The following is a 21,809-nucleotide window of genomic DNA, read 5'->3' on the forward strand; positions in this document are numbered from 1 at the left end:
CTCCTGCCTATCTCCTTGCCTTCCCTGGCGGAGTGATCTTCCTCCGCTCCCCACCCAGTAGTAGCCGGGGCCTGAAGAGTAAGACTTGAGAGGCTGTGAGGCGGCGGCGACGGGCAGAGAGTCGCTGATTGCCGCTATTACTAGTAAAGAAAAAATATGTCCCCGGATTTCATTTTAAAAATCTGGTCACCTTATCTTTCTGGTTTCCTATGCTTGTATAATGGAAACTTGTACTCCTACTTTTTGAAATCTCAATAAAAAACAACTACAGCTAGCGTCTTTATAACGTCCGGTGTGCATGAGACCTGACAGAGCTGCTTAGAGCTGCAGTTACAATGCAGTTATGTAATTCCCAGCTGGGCTCAGCCCTCTGTGTACTTCCCTCCGGCAGTGAACGTGTTACAGGGAGTTCCTGGCTGCTTTCTGTTGTTTGCATTGTGTAAGGAAGGAGCTGTGCAGTCAGTCGGCCTTCACACCGCTCAGAAGCCATGATATCCCATTTCTTCAGGCCCTGTCTGCTGCTACTGAGCCGGTCCAGGGGCCAGGCCTGTGGGGTAGAATGGATACAGCACAGGCCGGTGACCGGGGTAGGGGGGATACGGTGCAGGGTATGGGGGGCACAGCAGCACAGAGCGGTGAGCGGAGCAGCGGCGGCGGCGGCGGCTGGAATAACAGAAGGGAACAAAAAGGTAAAGACGTTCCATGACTTACCTGGCCCGTCCCTGCTCACCAACATCTACTGGCTCTTCCCCCGGGGGTACATTCTGTATTCACATGAGCTACAGGTAAGTCCAAAAACTGATCTCCAAATATATGGTGCGTCTTATTACCGTTTGAATATCTTGAAGCATACCTCCCAACTGTCCCTGATTTCGAGGGACTGTCCCTGATTTGAAGCAATGTCCCCTCTGTCCCTCATTCCTCCTCATTTGTCCCTCATTTTGATCTGATCTATAGAGTTGTATATAAAATGCACTTCATGGGCCAGATCCACAAAGAAATTACGCCGGCGTATCTATTGATACGCCGCGTAATTTCAAAATTTCCGCGTCGTATCTTTGTTTTGAATCCTCAAAACAAGATACGATGGCTTCTGGGTTAGATCCGACAGGTGTACGTCTTCGTACGCCTTCGGATCTAAGATGCAATACTTCGGCGTCCGCTGGGTGGCGTTTTCCGCGTCGGGTATGGAAATTAGCGATTTACGACGATCCACGAACGTACGCGCGGCCGTCGCATTTTCTAACGTCGGCTTTTTCCGGCGTATAGTTAAAGCTGGTATTTTGCGGCGTATACATAGAATTGCCATGTTAAGTCTGGCCGTTGTTCCCGCGTCTAAATTTTAATTTTTTTTTGCGTAAGTCGTCCGTGAATATGGATGGACGTAACTCACGTCTAAGTTAAAAAAATGACGTTGTTGCGACGTCATTTCGCGCAAAGCACGGCGGGGAAATTTCTGGACGACGCATGCGCATTTCATTCGGCGCGGGGACGCGCTTCATTTAAATGAAACCCGCCCCCAACCCGTCCAAATTGAAATCCGCCGCCAGAAATACACTACGCCGCCGTAACTTGCGGCGCGAAATCGCTGAGGATTCGAAAATGCGCCAGGTAAGGTAAGGCGGCGTAGTGTATCTCTGATACGCTGCGCCGATCTACATGTATGTGGATCTGGCCCTTTATCTTTAAAAAAATGTTTCCCAGCGCTAAACCTTTCATCCAAATTCTAAATCGCTGCGTTTGTACATTTTATAAGCCAATATAAAGGAATAGTAGGCCCCCATTCACATCTAGGCGTTTTAACGCCTGTAGTGCTACGCCGCGGCCGCCAGAGGGATGAAAACGCATGTCCCTCTATGGAGATGGTTCACATCTCCACGCCGGACGCCTGCCGCCTGAAAAAAGGTCCCGGACCTTTTTTTCAGGCGGCTTTCGGCGTTCGGCTAGGAGATGGGAACCATCTCCATAGAGGGGGTCAATCTGGGGCACATCTAGGCGGACAATACCGGCGTTTTGTCGCCGCAAATAGCGGTACAAAACGCCGCTATTTGTACCGCGATTTGCGGCGACAAAACGCCGCAAATTTGTCTGCCTAGGTGTGAATGGAGCCTTACCTAGTGGTAAAAAAAGGCTTGTGGATTTTTATTAATCTTTTTCTTGGTTAATTTTCCTTTAAGGGGGTGTGGCATGGCCTATGTCTACATACATGTGCTAGTAGGTGTCCCTTATTCCCACCTTAAAATGTTGGGAGGTGTGCTTGAAGCATACTTCCCAACTTTTTGAGATGGGAATGAGGGACACCGATCACCAAAAGTATGCAGGCATACTTGCCACGCCCCCTTAACCACTTCCATACCGGGCACTTACGCACCTTCCTGCCCAAGCCAATTTTCAGCTTTCAGCACTGTCGCACTTTGAATGACAATTGCGCGGTCGTGCTACACTGTACCCAAACAATTTTTTTATCATTTTGTTCCCACAAATAGAGCTTTCTTTTGGTGGTATTTGATCATCTCTGCGGTTTTAATTTTTTGCGCTATAAACAAAAGAAGAGAGACAATTAAAAAAAAAAAAACACAATATTTTTTACTTTTTTATTTAATAAATATCAAAATTTAAAAAAAAAAAAACATATTTTTTTTCCCTCAGTTTAGGCCGATGCATATTCTTCTACATATTTTTGGTAAAAAAAATCACAATAATAATTTATTGATTGGTTTGCGCAAAAGTTATAGCATCTACAAAATAGGTGATAGATTTATGGCATTTTTATTTTATTATTTTTTTTACTAGTATTGGCGGCGATTTGCGTTTTTTTTTTTTTTTTTTTTTTACTGTCACCGTGACATTGCGGCGAACACATCGGACACTTTTGACACGTTTTTGGGACCATTCACATTTATACAGCGATTAATGCTATAAATATGCATTGATTACTGTGTAAATGTGACTGGCAGGGAAGGGGTTAACCACTAGGGGGCGTTGAAGGGGTTAAAATGTTCCCTAAGATGTGTTATAACTGTAGGGGGGAGGGGACTCTCAAGGGGAGGAGACTGATGTGTGTTCCTCTGTACTGGGAACACACATTGGTCTCCTCACCGCTGACAGGAGGTGGATCTGTTTGTTTACACACACAGATCCACACTCTTGCCGTGATTACCGACAATCGCGGGCACCCGGCGGCAATTGCGGCCGCCGGGCACCCGCGCCGGGTCACAAGCGTCATATGACGTCCACCCGGATTGGCGAGGGGTTCCTGCCGCCGTCATTTTACAATGACGCGGTATGGATGTGGTTAAAGGAGAATTGTACAAAAAATAAGATTGGTTAAACCTACAAGTCCTGTTTTTACCACAACTATTCCTTTATATTGGCTTTTGGAATTTACAAATTCAGCAATTTAGAAATCAGATGAAAGGTTTAGCGCTGGGAAACACTTTTTGATAGATAAAAAGTGCATTTTATATACAACTATATAGATCAGACCAAAATGAGGGACAAATAAGGAGAATGAGGGACAGAGGGACATTGCTCCAAATCAGGGACAGTCCCTCAAAATCAGGGACAGTCGGGAGGTTAGCTTGAAGCACTTTGTTCCTTGATCTCATTGCTCCTGGTTCAGACTCTGGAGGATGCATTGAATTTCATTCCCAAAATGGGCTTTAGCTCACGTTCACATTGGGGCGATTTGACATTTCAAATCGCATGTCAAATCAGAACCGTCTGAATCGGTGCGAAGCCGACTTTGCAGCGCCGCACCGATTCCCAAAAGGAGTTCCTGTACTGCTTTTGGCGACTTCAGGGGCGATTTCAATAGACCTCTGTGCATGAACCCGTACAGATGTCTGTCAAATTGCTCCCGAAGTCGGATTGCATTGCCGGTTTGAATTTGTGCAAAACACCTAAGGTTGCCCCCCTAGACTGGGGAGCTCCATCCAAGGCCACCGACAGCCTAGCACTCCATCTCCAGCTTCCTTACAAACAACTCCTCCCCAACTGGGCTGACCCTAGGTATTTAAGGAGGCCTGCCCCCTGCCAATCCAAGTTGGGGATTGGTCAAGGCTCCTCAGAACACCTCAAACTGCTCCTCCTCCCCTCTCCACCTCTCTTTCCAGAAAGTACCAGAACATTCTGTTTTCAATATCTTTATTCGTTTTTTAAACATTATTACACAATACAAAAATACAATTTCTCAATATCTATATACATTCACCTATTTAACTGACCTTGGATTGTGTTTTAAAATTTAGGGACTTCTATCCCCACTTTCTTCTTCTTTATTTTTTGCCTTCTCAATTTTTAGGATTCCTATATAAATTCATTTGCTTCTCCTTCAGTCATATAAACATTCAATGATGCATACACAGGGGGGGAAAAAAACAAAAAACTGAACATTCTGGAAAGAAGTGGGAGGTCTTAATGATGCTGCTTGTGAGTCACCAGCTCTACACTAGGCCACTCCCAACCCAGATCAAAACAAACAGGCCTAGCTACCAGCTAGGCCTGCCTAAATTGTCATACTCTGCCAAAAACCCTATTGACATTTGTCTAGCAACCTAGAGGGTGCTACATAAGGATGACAGTTACAAGCATGACTCCCAAAGGCGGAGGCATGATGGGATTTGTTCCGCAAAACAGCTGGAGGGCCACAGGTTAAGCACCCATGTGCTAACTGAAGGTGAGAGCAGAGTGACAGAGAAATCAGCTAATTGCTGTGCTTCAATCACAGGCAGGTCAATGCCTGGATGAACTCTGATGAATTGGGGGGAAAAGAAGCAGTGGTGCCACTAGGGTTGGCATCATCTGGTGTGGTAAAGCATGCTTTGTGTTTTGGGAACTCCTTCGCGAATAAAGCCTGCAAACAGCAGCTGAACACTTAATTTATTTTATTATTTTAACATCTCTGCCCTGTGATTCCTGTGTTGCAGGACATATTCAAGAAAAAATATGGGCCCATATGGAAATCCACTATTGGAATGTTTAATACAGTCTACATAACAGATGTGGATCTCCTGGAGACGTTGCTGAGACAGGAGGGAAAATATCCAAAGAGGGTAGACATGGAGCTCTGGAAAATTCACCGGGACTCCAGGAACCTGGCCTACGGTCCTTTTACTGAGTGAGTTCACTGACACCAAGCTATAAATGGTTATGCTGACTCTTTGCCATCTGTAGGGGTCTAATAATAACTACCGTATTTATCGCGGTATAACGCGCTCCCGCGTATACCGCGCACCCCCAAAGTTGACCCGAATCCTGTGGAAAAAAAGTTTTTTTTGTACTTGCAGTTTTGGTGTCTTGCGCGGCGGCCTCGTCGGGTCCGGCGTTCGTCTGCGGCTTCGGGTGTCCTCTTCGGCGGGTCCGGCGTCCTTCTGCAGCTTCGGGTGTCCTTCTGCGGCTTCGGTTGTCCTTCTGCGGCGGGTCCGGCGTCCTCTTCGGCAGGGTCCGGTGTCCTCTTCGGTGGGTCCGGTGTCCTCTTCGGCGGGTCCGGTGTCCTCTTCGGCGGGTCCGGTGTCCTCTTCGGCGGGTCCGGTGTCCTCTTCGGCGGGTCCGGTGTCCTCTTTGGCGGGTCCGGCGTCCTCTTCGGCGGGTCCGGCGTCCTTCTGCTGCGTCCTCCCCGCTCGTTTCCCGCGCCAAGTTTGAATACTGCGCCGACATATACAGAGCGCAGTACACTCGTGTATTGTCGGCAATGCTCGGCTACCCGCGCTGACGTCCTGTACGTCCAGGACGTGAGCGCGGAAGGTGCCGAGACTGCCCGACTATACCCGAGTGGACTGCGCTCGGTATATGTCGGCGCAGTATTCAAAACTCGGCGTGGGAAAGCGGGTATCGGCGTATACCGCGCACCCACGATTTTGCCCTGATTTTCAGGGCAAAAAAGTGCGCGGTATACGCCGATAAATACGGTACATTGTTGAAAATGGCACATTATTTACGGAGCTAAATTGATTAAGCTCACATTTTAGTGGCTTTTCCCTTGGTCTTTCAAGTACCTACAGCTCTGCATGGTATTTCAATTAGAGAAATGCAGTCTAAAAGGCTTGCGCCGTCCTATCTTAGGGTGCAATATTTAGGCTGGCCGCTAGGTGGCGCTTCCATTGCGGTCGGCGTAGAATATGTAAATCACTAGATACGCCTATTCACGAACGTCCGCCCGGCCGACGCAGTACAGGTACGCCGTTTACGTAACGCATTATCAGGCCTAAAGATATTCCATCAAATAGTTGGAATAGTAATGTTAAAGTATGCCCGCCGTTCCCGCGTCGAAATTCGAAAATTTTACGTCGTTTGCGTAAGTCGTCCGTGAATAGGGATTTACGTCATTTACGTCCACGTCGAAACCAATAGGCCCGTGCGGCGTACGTTGCCGCAATTCGCACTGGGATATGTAAAACGTAAAATACGTCAATCACGTCAGGTCAAGCCCCATTAACATAAAACACGCCCCCTCAGCTAAATTTGAATTGGGCGCCATTACGCCCGCCCGATTTACTCTACGCCGCCGTAACTTAGCAGGCAAGTACTTTGTGAATCATGTACTTGCCTCGCTAACTTACGGCGGCGTAGTGTAAACACAATACGCTACGCCGCCGCAAAGTTAGGACGCCCTCTCTGAATCTAGCTATATATTGCCAAAGGTTTTGGGACACCTGCCTTTACATGCAAATGAACTGCAGTGGCATCCCAGTCTTAGTCTATAGGGTTCAATATTGAGTTGGCTCCGCTCTTTGCAGCTATAACAGCTTCATCTCTTCTGGGAAGGCCGTCCACAAGGTTTAGGAGTGTGTCAATGGGAATGTTTGACCATTCCTCCAGAAGTGCATTTGTGAGATCAGGCACTGATGTTGTACAAGAAGGCCTGGCTCACAGTCTAACTATTTCATCCCAAAGGTCTTCTATCAGGTTAAGGTCGGGACTCTGTGCAGGAAAGTCAAGTTGCTCCACCCCAAGCTCACTCATCCTCCCATGCATGCGCTGCCTACGTGCCCCCTCCAATCCCGGCCCCTTACCACGTGATCAGCTGTCAGCCAATGACAACTGATCACATGATGTAAACAAAAGATCGGTAACCTGCTTTTTTTTTTTTTATGCTCACTCTGACACCGTGAGCAGAAAAAAATGCCAATCACCAGCTTCTGTCAAAGGAACATCGGTCCTGAATAGTGAGAGCCACCGCTGCCTCATCAGTGCCCACCAGTGCCACCTCATCTGCCCACCAGTGCCACCTAGCAGTGCCCATCAGGGCAACCTTATCGGTGCAGCCTCATCAGAGCACATCAATGAAGGAGAAAAATTACCAGTTTGCTAAATTTTATAACAAACTATAAAACTGTTTTTTTTTGTTTTTTTTAATTCTTGGTCTTTATTGTTTTTTTTTTAGCAATAACAAGGTGAAATACCACCAAAAGAAAGCTCTATTTGTGTGGGGAAAAAAAGATAACTCTTTAAATTTGGCTAGAATGTTGCATGACCGCGTAATTGTCATTCAAAGGTTGACAGCGCTGAAAATTGGCCTGGGCAGGAAGGGGGTTTAAAGTGGAGGTTCACCCTAAAAAAAAATTCTAACAATACATTGAGAAGAATGATTACCGTATTTATCGGCGTATACCGCGCACTTTTTTGCCCTGAAAATCAGGGCAAAATCGTGGGTGCGCGGTATACGCCGATACCCGCTTTCCCGCGCCGAGTTCTGAATACTGCGCCAACATATACCGAGCGCAGTACACTCGGGTATAGTCGGGCAGTCTCGGCTCCTTCCGCGCTCACGTTAGCGCGAGAGTTGCCGAGCATTGCCGACAATACACGAGTGTACTGCGCTCTGTATATGTCGGCGCAGTATTCAAACTCGGCGCGGGAAACGAGCGGGGAGGACGCGAGGAAGCCGCAGAAGGACGCCGGACCCGATGAAGAGGACACCCGAAGCCGCAGAAGGACGCCGGACTCGACGAAGAGGACACCCGAAGAAAGACGCCGGACCCGACGAAGAGGACACCTGAAGCCGCAGAAGGACGCGGGGCCCGACGAGGCCGCCGATGGACGCCGTGCAAGACACCAAAACTGTAAGTACAAAAAAAACTTTTTTTCCACAGGATTAGGGGCAACTTTAGGGGTGCGCGGTATACGCGGGAGCGCGTTATACCGCGATAAATACGGTATACTGCGGGTATGCTGTTTTTTTTTTTTGTTTTTTTTTTTTGTACATACCTCGTTATCGCCGTTTCATCCCTCGGCTCTATACGGCGCCTGCGCAGCGACGTTCGGCTTCTTTCCGGAAAGTCGTGACGCGCAGTGTGCGTCGGTCGGAGGAAACGTCAATCAACTAGGAACGCCCAGACCCGCAAGAATCATACCCGGAAGCCGAGGGATGAAACGGCGATAACGAGGTATGTACGAAAAAAAAAAAAAAAACCCCAGCATACCCGCAGTGTAATCAGTCTTCCTACTTTAAGGGCCAGATTCACAGAGGAGATACGACGGTGTTTCTCCTGATACGCTGTCGTATCTGTTGTTCTATCTATGCGCCTGATTCATAGAACCAGTTACGCATAGATATCCCTAAGATCCGACAGGTGTAATTGTTTTACACTGTCGGATCTTAGGATGCAGTACCGCGGCCGCCGCTGGGGGGAGTTTGCGTCGTAAACCAGCGTCGGGTATGCAAATTAGGAGTTACGGCGATCCACGACGGTTTTTCGCGTTCGCTACGTCGCCGCTAGTCTAGTTTCCCGTCGCAAAGTTATTCGTCGTTTTGGGTGCCTTAACTTTACACAGCACACGTATGTGCTGTATAAAGTATGGCCGTCGTTCCCGCGTCGAAATGTAAAAATTCACGTCGTTTGCGTAAGCCGTCCGGGAATACAGAATTGCACTACGCGCGTCGCCGTTTCGAAAAAATGACGTCACTTCGCGCAAAGCACGACGGGTAATTCAAAAGGGAGCATGCGCAGTAGGTCCGGCGCGGGAGCGCGCCTAATTTAAATGGCACATGCCCCTTTGAATTACGCGGGCTTACGCCGGAGGCCGCCGCCATAGGTTTTCATTGTAAGTGCTCTGTGAATCAGGCACTTGCGATGAAAACTTGCGGCGGTGTAACGTATCTACGATACGATACGCCGTTACGCCGATACGATACGTTACGCCGCCGCACTTCTACCTGAATCTGGCCCTAAGTGCCCAGAAAGCAAGTGGTTAATAATAGTTGTTAAAGTTGTGATTTTTTTTATAAAAATATAGAAAAACGTATATAAATTGCACTACTAGACTGGGCAAATACTTAATATGCTGTATCCGTCTCCATAGGGAGGGCCACGACTGGCACACGCTGCGCACTGTGCTCAATAAGAGGATGCTGAAGCCCGCCGAGGCCCTTCTATACACCGGGGCCATCAACGAGGTGGTGACCGACCTCCTAAGCTCGCTGAATGACTTGAGAAAAGAGACGCCCTCTGGAGTTATGGTGAATGACCTCGCCAACGTCTTATATCGATTCGCATTTGAAGGTGAGGCAGCCGTAGGTAAAATATGGGAATCACACAAAAAGTAAGGGAAAGTCCTCCCAGTAGACACATATACAGCGGGGAAAATAATTATTTGATCCCCTGCTGATTTTTTTAAGTTTGCCCACTTACAAAGAAATGGTGGGTCTATAATTTTTATCTTGGGTGTATTTTAACCGCTTGCCGACCAGGGCATGACCATATACGTCGACACAATGGCACAGGCAGGCAAATGGGCGTACCTGTACGTCCCTTTAAACTTGCTAAAATGATTGCAGCCAGACTCAGTGGAGGGAGATTTCTGCAGCATATTTGGCAAGTACCGAATCACAGTATAGGATTGGGAGAAAGTGCTGTGGTCAGATGAGACCAAAATTGACCTCTGTGGAATCAACTCAACTCTCTGTGTCTGGAGAAAAAAAAATGCTAACTATGGGCCTGATCCACAAAAGGGATACGCCGGCGTATCCCTGGGCCAGATCCTCAAAAGAGATACGGCGGCGTAACTGCTGTTACGCCGTCGTATCCCTGGTCCTAACTATGGAACTGATCCACAGACTCAGTTTCCCATAGTTAGGACGAAGATCCGACATGTGTAATTGAATTACACTGTCGGATCTTAAGGATGCAATTCTAGGCCGGCCGCTAGGTGGCGAGGCCATTGAGGCCGGCGTAGAATATGCAAATGACCAGTTACGGCGATCCACGAACGCTCCGACGGGCCCGACGCTCTAAATCTACGTCGTTTACGTCGAGTTCCGCCGCGTAAAACTAGGGCTAAGCCCTAGTTGTCCTAAGCCATGTTAAGTATGGCCGTCGTTCCCGCGTCGAATTTTAAATTCTACGTCGTTTGCGTAAGACGTCCGTGAATGGCGCTGGACGCCATTTACGTTAACGTCTAAGCAAATGACGTCGGAGCGACGTCAGTTAGCGCAATGCACGTCGGGTAATTTACCCGACGGAGCATGCGCAGTACGTCCGGCGCGGGAGCGCGCCTAATTTAAATGGGACTCGCCCATTTGAATAGGAACGCCTTGCGCCGGACGGATTTAAGTTACAGCGCCGCAAAATTCCAGGTAAGTGCTTTGTGGATCGGCACCTAACTTGGGAATTTTGCGGCGGAGTAACTTAAATCAGAAAAGTTACGTTGCGCCAAGGCTTTGTGGATAACCCCCCCTGTTTCTATCTATGGAACTGATCCACAGAATCAGTTCCTCATAGTTAGGCAGAAGATCCGACATGTGTAAGGGACTTACACTGCCGGATCTTAGGTTGCAGTACCGCATCCGCCGTTGGGGGCATTTCTCGTCGAAATCCAGCGTCGGGTATGCAAATTAGCACTTACGGAGATCCACAAAGCTTTTTCCCTTTGTTTTTTCTCCGTAAGTATTAGTTTGCCGTCGCAAAATTAGGGCTGCTTTTACAAAGTGTAAAGTTAGTACACCATGTAAAAGTAGACCCTTCTTTCCCGCGACGCTGTCAAATTGTTTTTTAAAAAAAAAAAATTTCCCGCCGCATCTCTTTTTTTTTCCCGAGGCAACTTTCTTGACCCGGCGCGATTCACAAAACTCGGCGTAACGTAATTTTGCGCAATGCACGTCGGGAAAATAACGTCGGGAGCATGCGCAGTACGTCCGGCGCGGGAGCGCGCCTAATTTAAATGGGACTCGCCCCATTCGATTAGGAACGCCTTGCACCGGACGGATTTAAGTTACACCACTCAAAATTTCTAGGTAAGTGCTTTGTGGATCGGGCACTTAGGTAGAGATTTTGCGGCGGTGTAACTTAAACGGGAAAAATTAAGTTACGCCGGCTTTTTGTGGATCAGGCCCTATGACCCTAAGAACACCGGGCCAGATTCACAGAATAGATACGACGGCGTATCTCCTGATACTCCGTCGTATCTCTTGTCCTATCTATGCGGCTGATTCATAGAATCAGTTACGCATAGATAGCCCTAAGATCCGACAGGTGTAATTGAATTACACTGTCGGATCTTAGGATGCAATACTTCGGCCGCCACTGCGTTTAGGCCTCGTACACACAATAGGATAGCCAGAGAACAACGGTCTGAAGGACCGTTTTCATCGGTCAAAACTGATCGTGTGTGGGCCCCATAGGTTATTTAATCTTCGGTTAAAAAAAATAGGAACTTGCTTTAAAATTTAACCGATGGACGCAAAACCGATCGTTAGTACGCACGACCATCGGTTAAAAATCCACGCATGCTCAGACTAAATGAGGGGACGGGAGCGCTCGTTCTTGTAAAACTAGCGTTAGTTTTGGAGATAGCACATTCATCACACTGTAACAGACAGAAAAGCGCAAATCGTCTTTTACTAACACAAAATCAGCTAAAGCAGCCCCAAGGGTGGCGCCATTGGATTTGAACTTCCCCCTTATAGTGCCGTCGTTAGTGGTTTACGTGTCCGCGTTCTGACACGATCGGTTCATTAACCGATGGTTTGTAGGCGCGACAGACCATCAGTCAGCTTCATCGGTTAACCGATGAGAACGGTCCTTTGGACCGTTCTCATCGGATGGACTGATCGTGTGTACGAGGCTTTAGTGCTTTGGATAGAGACAGGTACACACTATAGAGCAGTGGTTCTCAACCTGGGGGTCGGGACCCCCATGGGGGTCAAATGATGATTTGCCAGGGGTCACCAAATCCTGGGCTGTTCCTGAAGCCCGCACCGCTCTCCCAACCTTTTTGTGGCTGCCCATCAGGGCTGTCCCTGGAGCCCGCAGCCACCCACTCAGCCACTTCACAGCATGGGTGGGGGGGGGGGGGGGTCACAGACTAGAGGTCAGCTGACTGGTGAGGAATGTGAAGTGGGAGGGGCTGGAGGAGACCCCATATCCTGATTTTGGCATAGGTGTCATTGCTGCGAGACACCACAGAGCTGGAAACACAGTGAGTAACAGCACTGCCACTCATCCCATTCCCCCCCCCCCAACCAAGGAGTAAGAAAAGGAATAAAAATAGAGAATACACAGAAGGGAGATGAAAAGAGGGGGAGGAACAAAGAAAAAGGGAGAGAAAGTATAAGAGAAAGAGCTAGAAAGACGGCTAGAGAGAGGGATGGGGGAAAACGAAAAATAAATTAGGATAGAGAGAGATAAAAGAGAAAAAAAGGAGAAGAAATAGAAAGATTGGTACATCCTAAAATGTACGATAAGGGTTTTTAATATTGTACAAGAGGAAAGGACTAAATATCCGTGGGTTAGGGGCGCAAATTACTCATCTTGCCTTGGGTACTGACAACCCACGCTACGAAAATAATTTTACTGTTAGGGGTCCCCACACATTGGGAAATTTTATTAAGGGGTCCCGACCCTAGAATGGTTGAGAACCACTGCTATAGAGGGATATGCTTTGTTCATATTTAATGACTGAGGTTTACAATTACTTATGCTGTGAAGGAAAAGAGATGTGAAGGAGTGACTTTCTGTAGTCATGCTTGGGGCCTGGTCACTTTATGGGCCTTGGGGCATTGTTAAACTTTGCACCTCCTCTCATAACAGGCACCCAAAATGTCAACCCTCATGCTGCATAAAGCACCCCTGTATTTAAATCTGTATATCTCTCTCTCTTCTGCTTTTCCTCCAGGGATTTCGTACATTTTATTTGAGACCCGTATTGGCTGTCTGCAGAAGAAAATCCCCCCGGAGTCTAAAAAGTTTATTGACTCTATTGGAGCCATGTTGAAATATTCAGTATTTGTGGGCATTCTTCCAGCCTGGACCCACAATGTATTACCCTATCACAAACTCTACCTAGAGAACTGGGACAACATTTTTAATTTTGGTGAGTAGTTGAGGACTGAAAAAAATGTGCAGGGACCCAATCAGAAAGCAGCATTGTCTGTTGCTATGAATGACTGTTTCCATAGGTTACTGCTGTTTACGTGTTTTTAGTTTAAAGGGGTTGTATGCAGGCCCGTCGCTACAGGACAGGCAAAACAAACAATTGCTTGGGGCCCCGAGCTGGCCTGGGGCCCCCAGCTTCCCCTTCCCAGGCTGTAGCTTGGCCAAGCTCCTCTTCCTTCCACCTGGAGTCCTGTCAGTCTGACTGGGTACCGCGCGTGGTACAGGAGATTCAGTTTCCTGTTCCCGGCCGGACTGACAGGAAGTGCACACTGAGTGCTCACGTCCTTTCAGTCCGGCCGGTAAGACAGGAAACTGAATCTCCTGTCCCACACGCGGTACCCGGCACTATCTGATAGGGGACTGGGGAAGAGGCAGGGGGAAGAGGAGCTTGGCCACGCTACAGTGGCAGCCTACAGGGAAGAACGGGAGGTAAGAATAGAAAAACAAATTAGTGTAGCATTAACGTAGGCTTTGCATGCGGGGGAGGGGGGGTGCTTGGGGGCCCCCATTTTGCTTGGGGCCCCCAAATTCCTTCAAACGCCCCTGGTTGTATGGGTTCAGTTTTTTTGTGCAGTTCGAGGGGGGGTTACCTTGCGTGTCATACACTCGTCGGCCATAACCACAAAGTGACTCGGCCCCGCCCCCCAGAACGCTGTGTCATTGATTTGATTGACAGCAGCGGGAGCCAATGACGAGCCACCTCAAGCTGGGGGAAACCATTGCGGGAACGAGCCCACAGAGTTTCGGGGCTTAGGTAAGATAAAAAGGGGGACGGAGGGATGGAGAGTGTAAGGTGTTTTTTTCACCTTAATGCATAGGATACACACCATGACTCTTACTAAATACAAATATATATATATATATATATATATATATACCATAGGTTGTTGACTCTATAACTTTCCTACAGACTAAGTAATATAAACTGATTTAGGTTATTTTCGCCAAAGAAATGGAGCAGAATAGATTTTAGGCTAAATTTAATAGAGAACAATTATTTGCAAAGTTCTATTACCGAAACAAAGAAAAAACATTTTTTTTGCGTTTTTATTTACCAAAAAAAAAAATCAAAACCCAGTGGTGATTAACCACTTGCCGCCCGCCCACCGTCAAATGACAGAGGAGCGGTGCAGCTCTCGCTCTGGGTGGACGTCAATATGACCGCACCAGAACGCCCGCTCTCGCTGTTCTCTGTAAAGAGCCGATGACATGGCTCTTTAACCATGTGATCAGCTGTGTCCAATCGCAGCTGGTCACATGTAAATGCAAAAGTGCTGGTAATCTGCTCTCATCGCCTGTGTGTGGTGAGGAGAGGCGATCAGCAGCATCTCCTCGCAGGGGAGAACAGGGCAGATAATTGGGGCACTGATCATCGGTGCCCTGATTACAGTAAAGCCCCATGAGTGCCACCAATCCGTGCCCATGAGTGACACAAATCAGTGTCCATTACTGGTCAGTGCTGCCTTTCAGTGACAATCGGTGCACGCTCACCCGTGCTGCCTATCCTTGCTGCCTATCAGAACCCACCAATGCTGCTTGTCTGTGCCACCTATAAGTGCTCATCACTGCCACATATCAGTGCCACCTATTTGTGCGGCATAATATAGCCTCCTCATCGGTGCCACTTCATTAGTGCCCATAAGTGCCACCTCATCAGTGCAGCCTATCAGTGCTGCCTCACCAGCGCACATCATTAAAGGAGAAAAATTGCTTGTTTACAAAATTTAGTGACAGAGACAAAAAAAAAATCAGCAGTGATAATATACCACCAAAATTAAGCTTTATTTGTGTGAACAAAATTACAAAAATGGCTCTATCGTTTAAAATACACCTATCAGTGGTGGCCGCCCAATTAGGGGAGCAGGGCGCCCCCCCTACCAAGTTGAACAACTGTGGTGGAATTTTTCTAATCACTTCTTGTCGATTGAACAAATATTTGCAAGTTTTGGGGAGAATGCACTGTAATTCAGATTGATTGCTTGATTGAAATTTTATAGAAAGGCAACCCCTATCCTTATATTGATTAGTGGTTCCAAATAAATAACTACTGCAGTAGGGAACAGACACAAAAAGATACACTCAGCATCTTTCCAAATAACTCTTCTGTTTATTCGGTGCAATTGAAGTTTTTTATATACATGATTACATAGGTATCACATTAATATTACAATTGTACTTTTATGGTAACAAGGGGCGTAACATAGGCAGGCTAAATTCTAATCAGGACTCCAAAGAATGCAAGATGTAATCAAAACGTTATTAGTGCCGTTTACACAATGAGTGTGTAGCGCCTGTGTACTTTTCGTACAGGTGCTATATTAAATTTAGTGGGGGAATGAGAGAGTTATGTTACTCTCATTCATTTGATTTTGTTAAATTTGGCTGTCGCCAAATCTGGATTGTCCTGTGGGTCAGTCTGTGCTCCAGATATGCAGCCTCGTCTCTGGGCGGCAGGTGGCGCCAGAGGGGTCCAGGCGGAGCCGCTTCTTCTCAGCAGCCAATTGGAGGAGTTTTCCCTCGCGGGGCATGCTGGGTGGGGTATTTCTGTGGCGGAGGCCGTTGTTCGGCGTTGTTCGCGGGTTCCTGGTTCCGGGTGTGGCACCCACCTTTAGGGTGTGCGCACATCACGGGCCCCACCACTATGGCCTACCTGGCCGGGGTCGCGTGCTACGCGAAGTTCCTGACTCTGGGCTCTCATAGCCCGGAGCAACTGATGCTGCCAGGGGACCCCAGTGACTTACTGGGTCCTCACCCTTATTGAGAAGATCCCAAGCTGGGTGCTGTTCGGTGGGGGATCGGTCTAAGGAGAGCCCGGAGGCAGGTGATCCAATAGGACTTGAACGAACCATCGGGGATCTGGGCACCGGACACTGACAGGTTGCATTCAGGCTGTCAGTCGGTGACCAAATGACATACTGGGACGATTCGCTCTACCGTTCAAACTTCCAAGTACTAGGCCTGTGGCAGAGGTCTCATCTTTAAACCCAAAGGTCAATTAGAGCCAAGTCTGTGGCAGAGACTTGTTCCTTCCCAGAAGTTCTAAGTGGCGCTCTGGCTGCCAGGTTCGTGAGAGGGACCTGTCCAGGGGCACTTTACCCACTTTGGCTGAAGTGGCGACGAGGAAAGAGTTGCTATAAAAGCAGGACTGCTTTTACTTATCCATAGCCTGATTCTGCGAAGTTCATTCTTCTTTCACCAATCTGTCCTGTCTACCTCAAGTTGACATGTTGGTCGTGTCGACCAGAGAAATAAAGCATTTGAAAACGTCAACCAACGGTCTAGACATTCTATTACTGCTCTCATCACTACCATCACCCCTAGACACAAAATAGAGATAACCTGAATACGCCGATCCCAAATCTAACCAGCGGCTCCTTCGGGGGTAAGCGCTACAAGTGCAATACATAGGCAAAGCATATGAAATAGAATACAGTTATATACAGAATGTACAATTTCTTTTACGGTATATAGAGTTAATTGTTTACATTTTCAACTGCTAGACCATGTTTTCGATCAATATTTTCAGTCAACTGCAAGATGTAGAACAATACCAGAACAAGTTTTTAATGTTTGTTCTTTCGACAACAGTTGATCAAATGTTTGACTTCTGTGAAGTGGGGATGTCCACACATTGATCTACAGGCAATGTTCTGCATTCATGTACTCTGATGGACCCTTTGTGGCTCAGTGATGGCATCTTTTGACTAAATCCATAGGAACAAAGATGATCGAGCAGAAGATGGAGAAGATACAAGCTCGCTTGGACCGTGGGGAGGAGGTGCAGGGGGAATACCTAACCTATCTGCTGTCCAGTGGAAAACTGACGGATAAGGAGGTGAACGGCAGTGTGTCAGAGCTGCTGTTGGCTGGAGTGGACACGGTATTTTGCACCCTATAATTTTCTATGATATTCCAAAAAAATCGTTTTATAGTGTTGCATGGCAGTGTTAATTTCGTAGACAAAAAATATTTTCATCGTAACTTTCATCGCCTGCATGTTTTCAGTGACGAAAACGAAACACAAATAAAATTTTGAGTTAAAGGGGTTGTAAACTTTCATGTTTTTTCACCTTAATGCATCCTAAAACATCCGCGACTTGCCGCCCCCCTGCCCCCCGTTTACTTACCTGAGCCCTCGAAAGTCCCGCGTCGAGAACCCTCTTGCTTCTCGGCTCTTCATTGGATAGATTGATAGCAGCGCAGCCATTGGCTCACGCTGCTGTCAATCAACTCCAATGATGCGAGGGCCAGGGGCGGGGCCGAGTCCTGTAGTCAGCGGCTATGGACGCCGGATACAGGACTTGGGAGCGCACCTGCAAGGTAACCTCCTTGGAGGTAAGTATAACATGTTTGTTATTTAAATAAAAAATTTAAGCTTTACAACCCCTTTAGGTCAATTGATGAAAACCATGATAAAAATCCATTCCAATTTTCACCAACAAACGAAAACGGAACAAAAATGTGAAGGAGAGAAGTTTAACCCTTCGAACTTCCGCTTTCCTCTGAGCTTCGCTCTGTTAAAACCCCAGCCCCCTGACTCTATTGGTAAGCTGTATTGGCTGAGAGACGCAGGCTCCCATCAATGCTTTCCCTTTCCTATGTAGTTCCACACATTACACTTATTCACACTATATCTCGCACTCCTGGCCCCTCATGAGGGCACTCATACGGGTGCGCTTCCAAATCCTGCTGCTGCGTTCATTGACACAGACAGCAGTGCCACAGGCTCCCGATGCTCGTGCAACTCTGCAAGGGGCGGTAGTGTGTAGGAAGAATAGTAGAGATATATTTGTTTAGGAGACGTGTTTGAGTTTCGTAAAAAATTCTGCCCCCATCTTAGCAGCACTGCCCATCGTTACAAAATACGCCCCCTTCTGTAGGCATCCGCCCCTCACATGCAACCATCATGATTAAAGTCGCCCCTTGCAGAGTTGCACGAGCGTCGGGTGCGTGTGGCACAATGACGGCTATTGTGCGCAGGTAAGTACAAGTGATACCCGAAAAAAAAGATACAAAAAGTGCAATATATTCAATAATGTGCAAAATGGTGCACTTTTTGTATCTTTGCACTTTTTGCACAACATTGACCTCTTTTTACTGTTTCATATTTTTTGCTGGTTTTTGGCACGTATATGGATGTGTCAGATTTTTCATATACCACTATTGCACTTTATTGAGTCATTTGAAAGGAACTATTTCTTTTGCGCCTTATTTATATTGCGGTTTGCGCATTGTTTGTATTTTTCTTTAGAGCGAGATCATTTTATTTATATATATATATATATATATATATATATATATATATATATATATATATATATATATATATATATATATATATATATATATATATATATATATATATATATATATATATTATCCACGTGTAAGTTGAACACCAAGCCATTGAACACTTTGCCTTCAGTTATATTCACATTTTACTCTTGAGTAGCGTGAAAGACAAATTTTTATTAATATATGAGATAGACTCATAACCAGGGCTGTCTTAATGAGAGGGCACACCTGGGCACTGCCCAGGGGCCCCAGCTGCATGGGGGGGGGGGCCTGCCCGTTCCCCAAAGAAGCTGATCCTTGAGCCCGGGCTGTCCCTAAATTGGGGCAGCCCTTCTACATCCCAGATATCCCCCCAGCACTCTGACCCCTCTACACCCTAGATATCCCCTACCTCCTACCTACCTACTTGATGTCTGTTTACCTGCACTGTTTCCATTGTAGGGGGCCCCAGAGAATCACTTTGCCCAGGGGCCCATGATGCTATGAAGATGGCCCTGCTCATAACATGCAAAGCAAGGTAGTCCAAGCCATGATTTGTCATAATTGTGATGATTATGGCTTACAGCTCATGAAAACCCCAAATCCACAAATCTCAGAAAATAAGAATATTACATGCAATCAATAAAACAAGGATTGTACATAGAACAATATCGGACCTCTGAAAAGTAGCATGCATATGTACTCAGTACTTGGTATGGGCCCCTCAGTACTTGGTTTGGTCCCCTCAATGCGGCGTGGCATGGAAGCGATCAGCCTGTGGCACTGCTGAGGTGTTATGGAAGACCAGGATGCTTCAATAGCGCCCTTCAGCTCTTCTGCATTGTTCGGTCTCATGTCTCTCATCTTTCTCTTGACAATGCCCCATAGATTCTCTCTATGGGGTTCAGGTCAGGCGAGTTTGCTGGCCAATCAAGCACAGTAATCCCACGGTCATTGAACCAGGTTTTGGTGCTTTTGGCAGTGTGGGGGAGGTGCCAAGTCCTGCTGGAAAATGAAGTCAGCATCCCCATAGAGCTCATCTGCGGAAGGAAGCATGAAGTGCTCCAAAATCTCCTGGTAGACGGCTGCGGTGACCTAGGACTTAATGAAGCACAAGAGGAATACGACATTTGAAGCCCATGTCCAGGATCCCTCTGTGTGTGGTGACTCTTGATCCACTGACTCAGTCCACTCCTTGTGAAAGCCCCCAACACTTTTCAATGGCCTTTTTCTGACAATCCTCTCCAGGCTGCAGTCATCCCGGCTGCTTGTGCACCTTTTTTCTTCCACACTTTTCCCTTCCACATAACTTTCTATTAATGTGCTTTAATACAGCACTTTGGGAACATCCAACTTCTTTTGCAATTACCATTTTTGTGGCTTTCCCTCCTTATGGAGGGTGTCAATGATGGTTTTCTCCACAACTGTCAGGTCAGCAGTCTTTCCCATGATTGTGATTTCTACTGAACCAGACTGAGAGACCATTTAAAGGCACAGGAACTCTTTGCAGGTGTTATGGCTTAATTAGCTGATTAGAGTGGGACACTTTGAGCCTAGAATATTGCACCTTTTCACAATATTCAAATTTTCTGAGATTGTGGATTTGGGGGTTTCATGAGCTGTAAACAATAATCACCACAATTATGACATATCACAGCTTGAACTATCTCGTGTATAAGTTGCATTCGTGAAATAAATTAACTTTTGCACCATATTCTAATTTTTCGAGTTTCAGCTGTATAAGGAGGTAAAAAAAAAAAAAAAACCTTCTACCTTGACAACCACTTTAATGCCAGGATAATTTGGGTTTTAATTTATTGGAAGATAAATTGTGCCACCCACTCCTGACGCTCGAGCAACTCTGCAAGGGGCAGATTTAATCATGATGGCTGCATGTGACGGGCAGATGCCTACAGAAGGGGGGGTATTTTGTAATGATGGGCAGTGCTGCTAAGATGGGGTCGGAATTTTGAGCGAAACTTACACATCTCCTAAACAAATATATATCTGCTATTCTTCCTACACACGCATCCACCCCTTGCAGAGTTGAACGAGCATCGGGAGCCTGTGGCACTGCTGTTTGTGTCAATGAACGCAGCAGCAGGATTCGGAACCGCGCCCGCACGAGTGCCCTCATGGAAAGCGGCTCTCCGTAGGGGGCACCCAATGAAGAGGAGGGGCCAGGAGTGCGAGAGGTAATGTGTGGAACTGCATAGGAAAGGGAAAGCGGAGCTCCGAGGAAAGCGGAAGTTCGAATGGTCAAACTTCTCTCCTTCATATTTTTGTTCCGTTTTCGTGTGTTGGTGAAAATTGGAATTGATTTTTGTCATCGTTTTCATCAATTAAATAAAAGGGGTTGTAAAGCTTATTTATTTTTATTTTTTTAAATAACAAACAGGTTATACTTACCTCCACTGTGCAGTTCGTTTTGCACAGAGTGGCCCCGATCCACGTCTTCTGGGGGTCCCTCGGCGGCTGTCTCGGCTCCTCACCGCTTCCGGTAACCCCCCTGGGAAGCGCTCTCCCAAGGGGTTACCTTGCAGGCGCGCTCCCAAGTCCTGTATCCGGCGTCCGACTACAGGATTCGCCCCCCCCCCCCTCCCGGCCCTTGCATCATTGGAGTTGATTGACAGCACGAGCTGTAAGCCATATTCATCACAAATATGACAAATCACGGGTTGAACTATCTTGCTTTGCATGTAATGACTCTCTCTCATATATTAGTTTCACCTTTTTAAATTGCATTTGTGAAATAAATGAACTTTTGCACGATATTCTAATTTTTCGAGTTTCACCTGTATAAGGAGGTAAAAAAAAAAAACTTCTACCTTGAATGCCAGGATCATTGGGTTTTAATTTATTGGAAGATACTGATTTTAACCACTTGAGACCCGCGCTATTGACAAAAGACGTCAACAGCGCGGCTCTCAGGTGCCAACTGGACGTCTTTGGACGTCATTTAAAGTGCATTACCCGCACACGCCTCTAGGGGGGCGCGCGGCGGGTAAACACTGTCAGCCTGGTACACGCGATCGGAGGTGACAGCAGGGACGTGGAGCTCTGTGTGTAAACACAGGGCTCCACGTGCTGTCAGAGGAGAGGAGACCGATCTGTGTCCCTTGTACATAGGGACACAGCATCGGTCACCTCCCCCAGTCACCC

At 47.1% G+C, this 21,809-nt stretch overlaps 1 protein-coding gene across 1 annotated transcript in view; it reads left to right on the forward strand.

Moving 5' to 3' along the window:
* Nucleotides 1-380: 380 nt before the first annotated feature.
* Nucleotides 381-21,809, forward strand: part of LOC120944207 (sterol 26-hydroxylase, mitochondrial-like) — a 30,284-nt gene continuing 8,855 nt past the window's right edge. The window contains exons 1-5 of the mRNA XM_040358163.1: nt 381-785; nt 4,929-5,119; nt 9,304-9,503; nt 13,114-13,311; nt 17,090-17,253. Coding sequence (XP_040214097.1) covers nt 489-785; nt 4,929-5,119; nt 9,304-9,503; nt 13,114-13,311; nt 17,090-17,253 — 1,050 coding nt within the window. The 5' untranslated portion in view covers nt 381-488. The remainder of the gene's footprint in view (nt 786-4,928; nt 5,120-9,303; nt 9,504-13,113; nt 13,312-17,089; nt 17,254-21,809) is intronic.

Source organism: Rana temporaria, chromosome 6 (genome assembly GCF_905171775.1).
Source record: "Rana temporaria chromosome 6, aRanTem1.1, whole genome shotgun sequence".
NCBI lineage: Eukaryota > Metazoa > Chordata > Amphibia > Anura > Ranidae > Rana > Rana temporaria.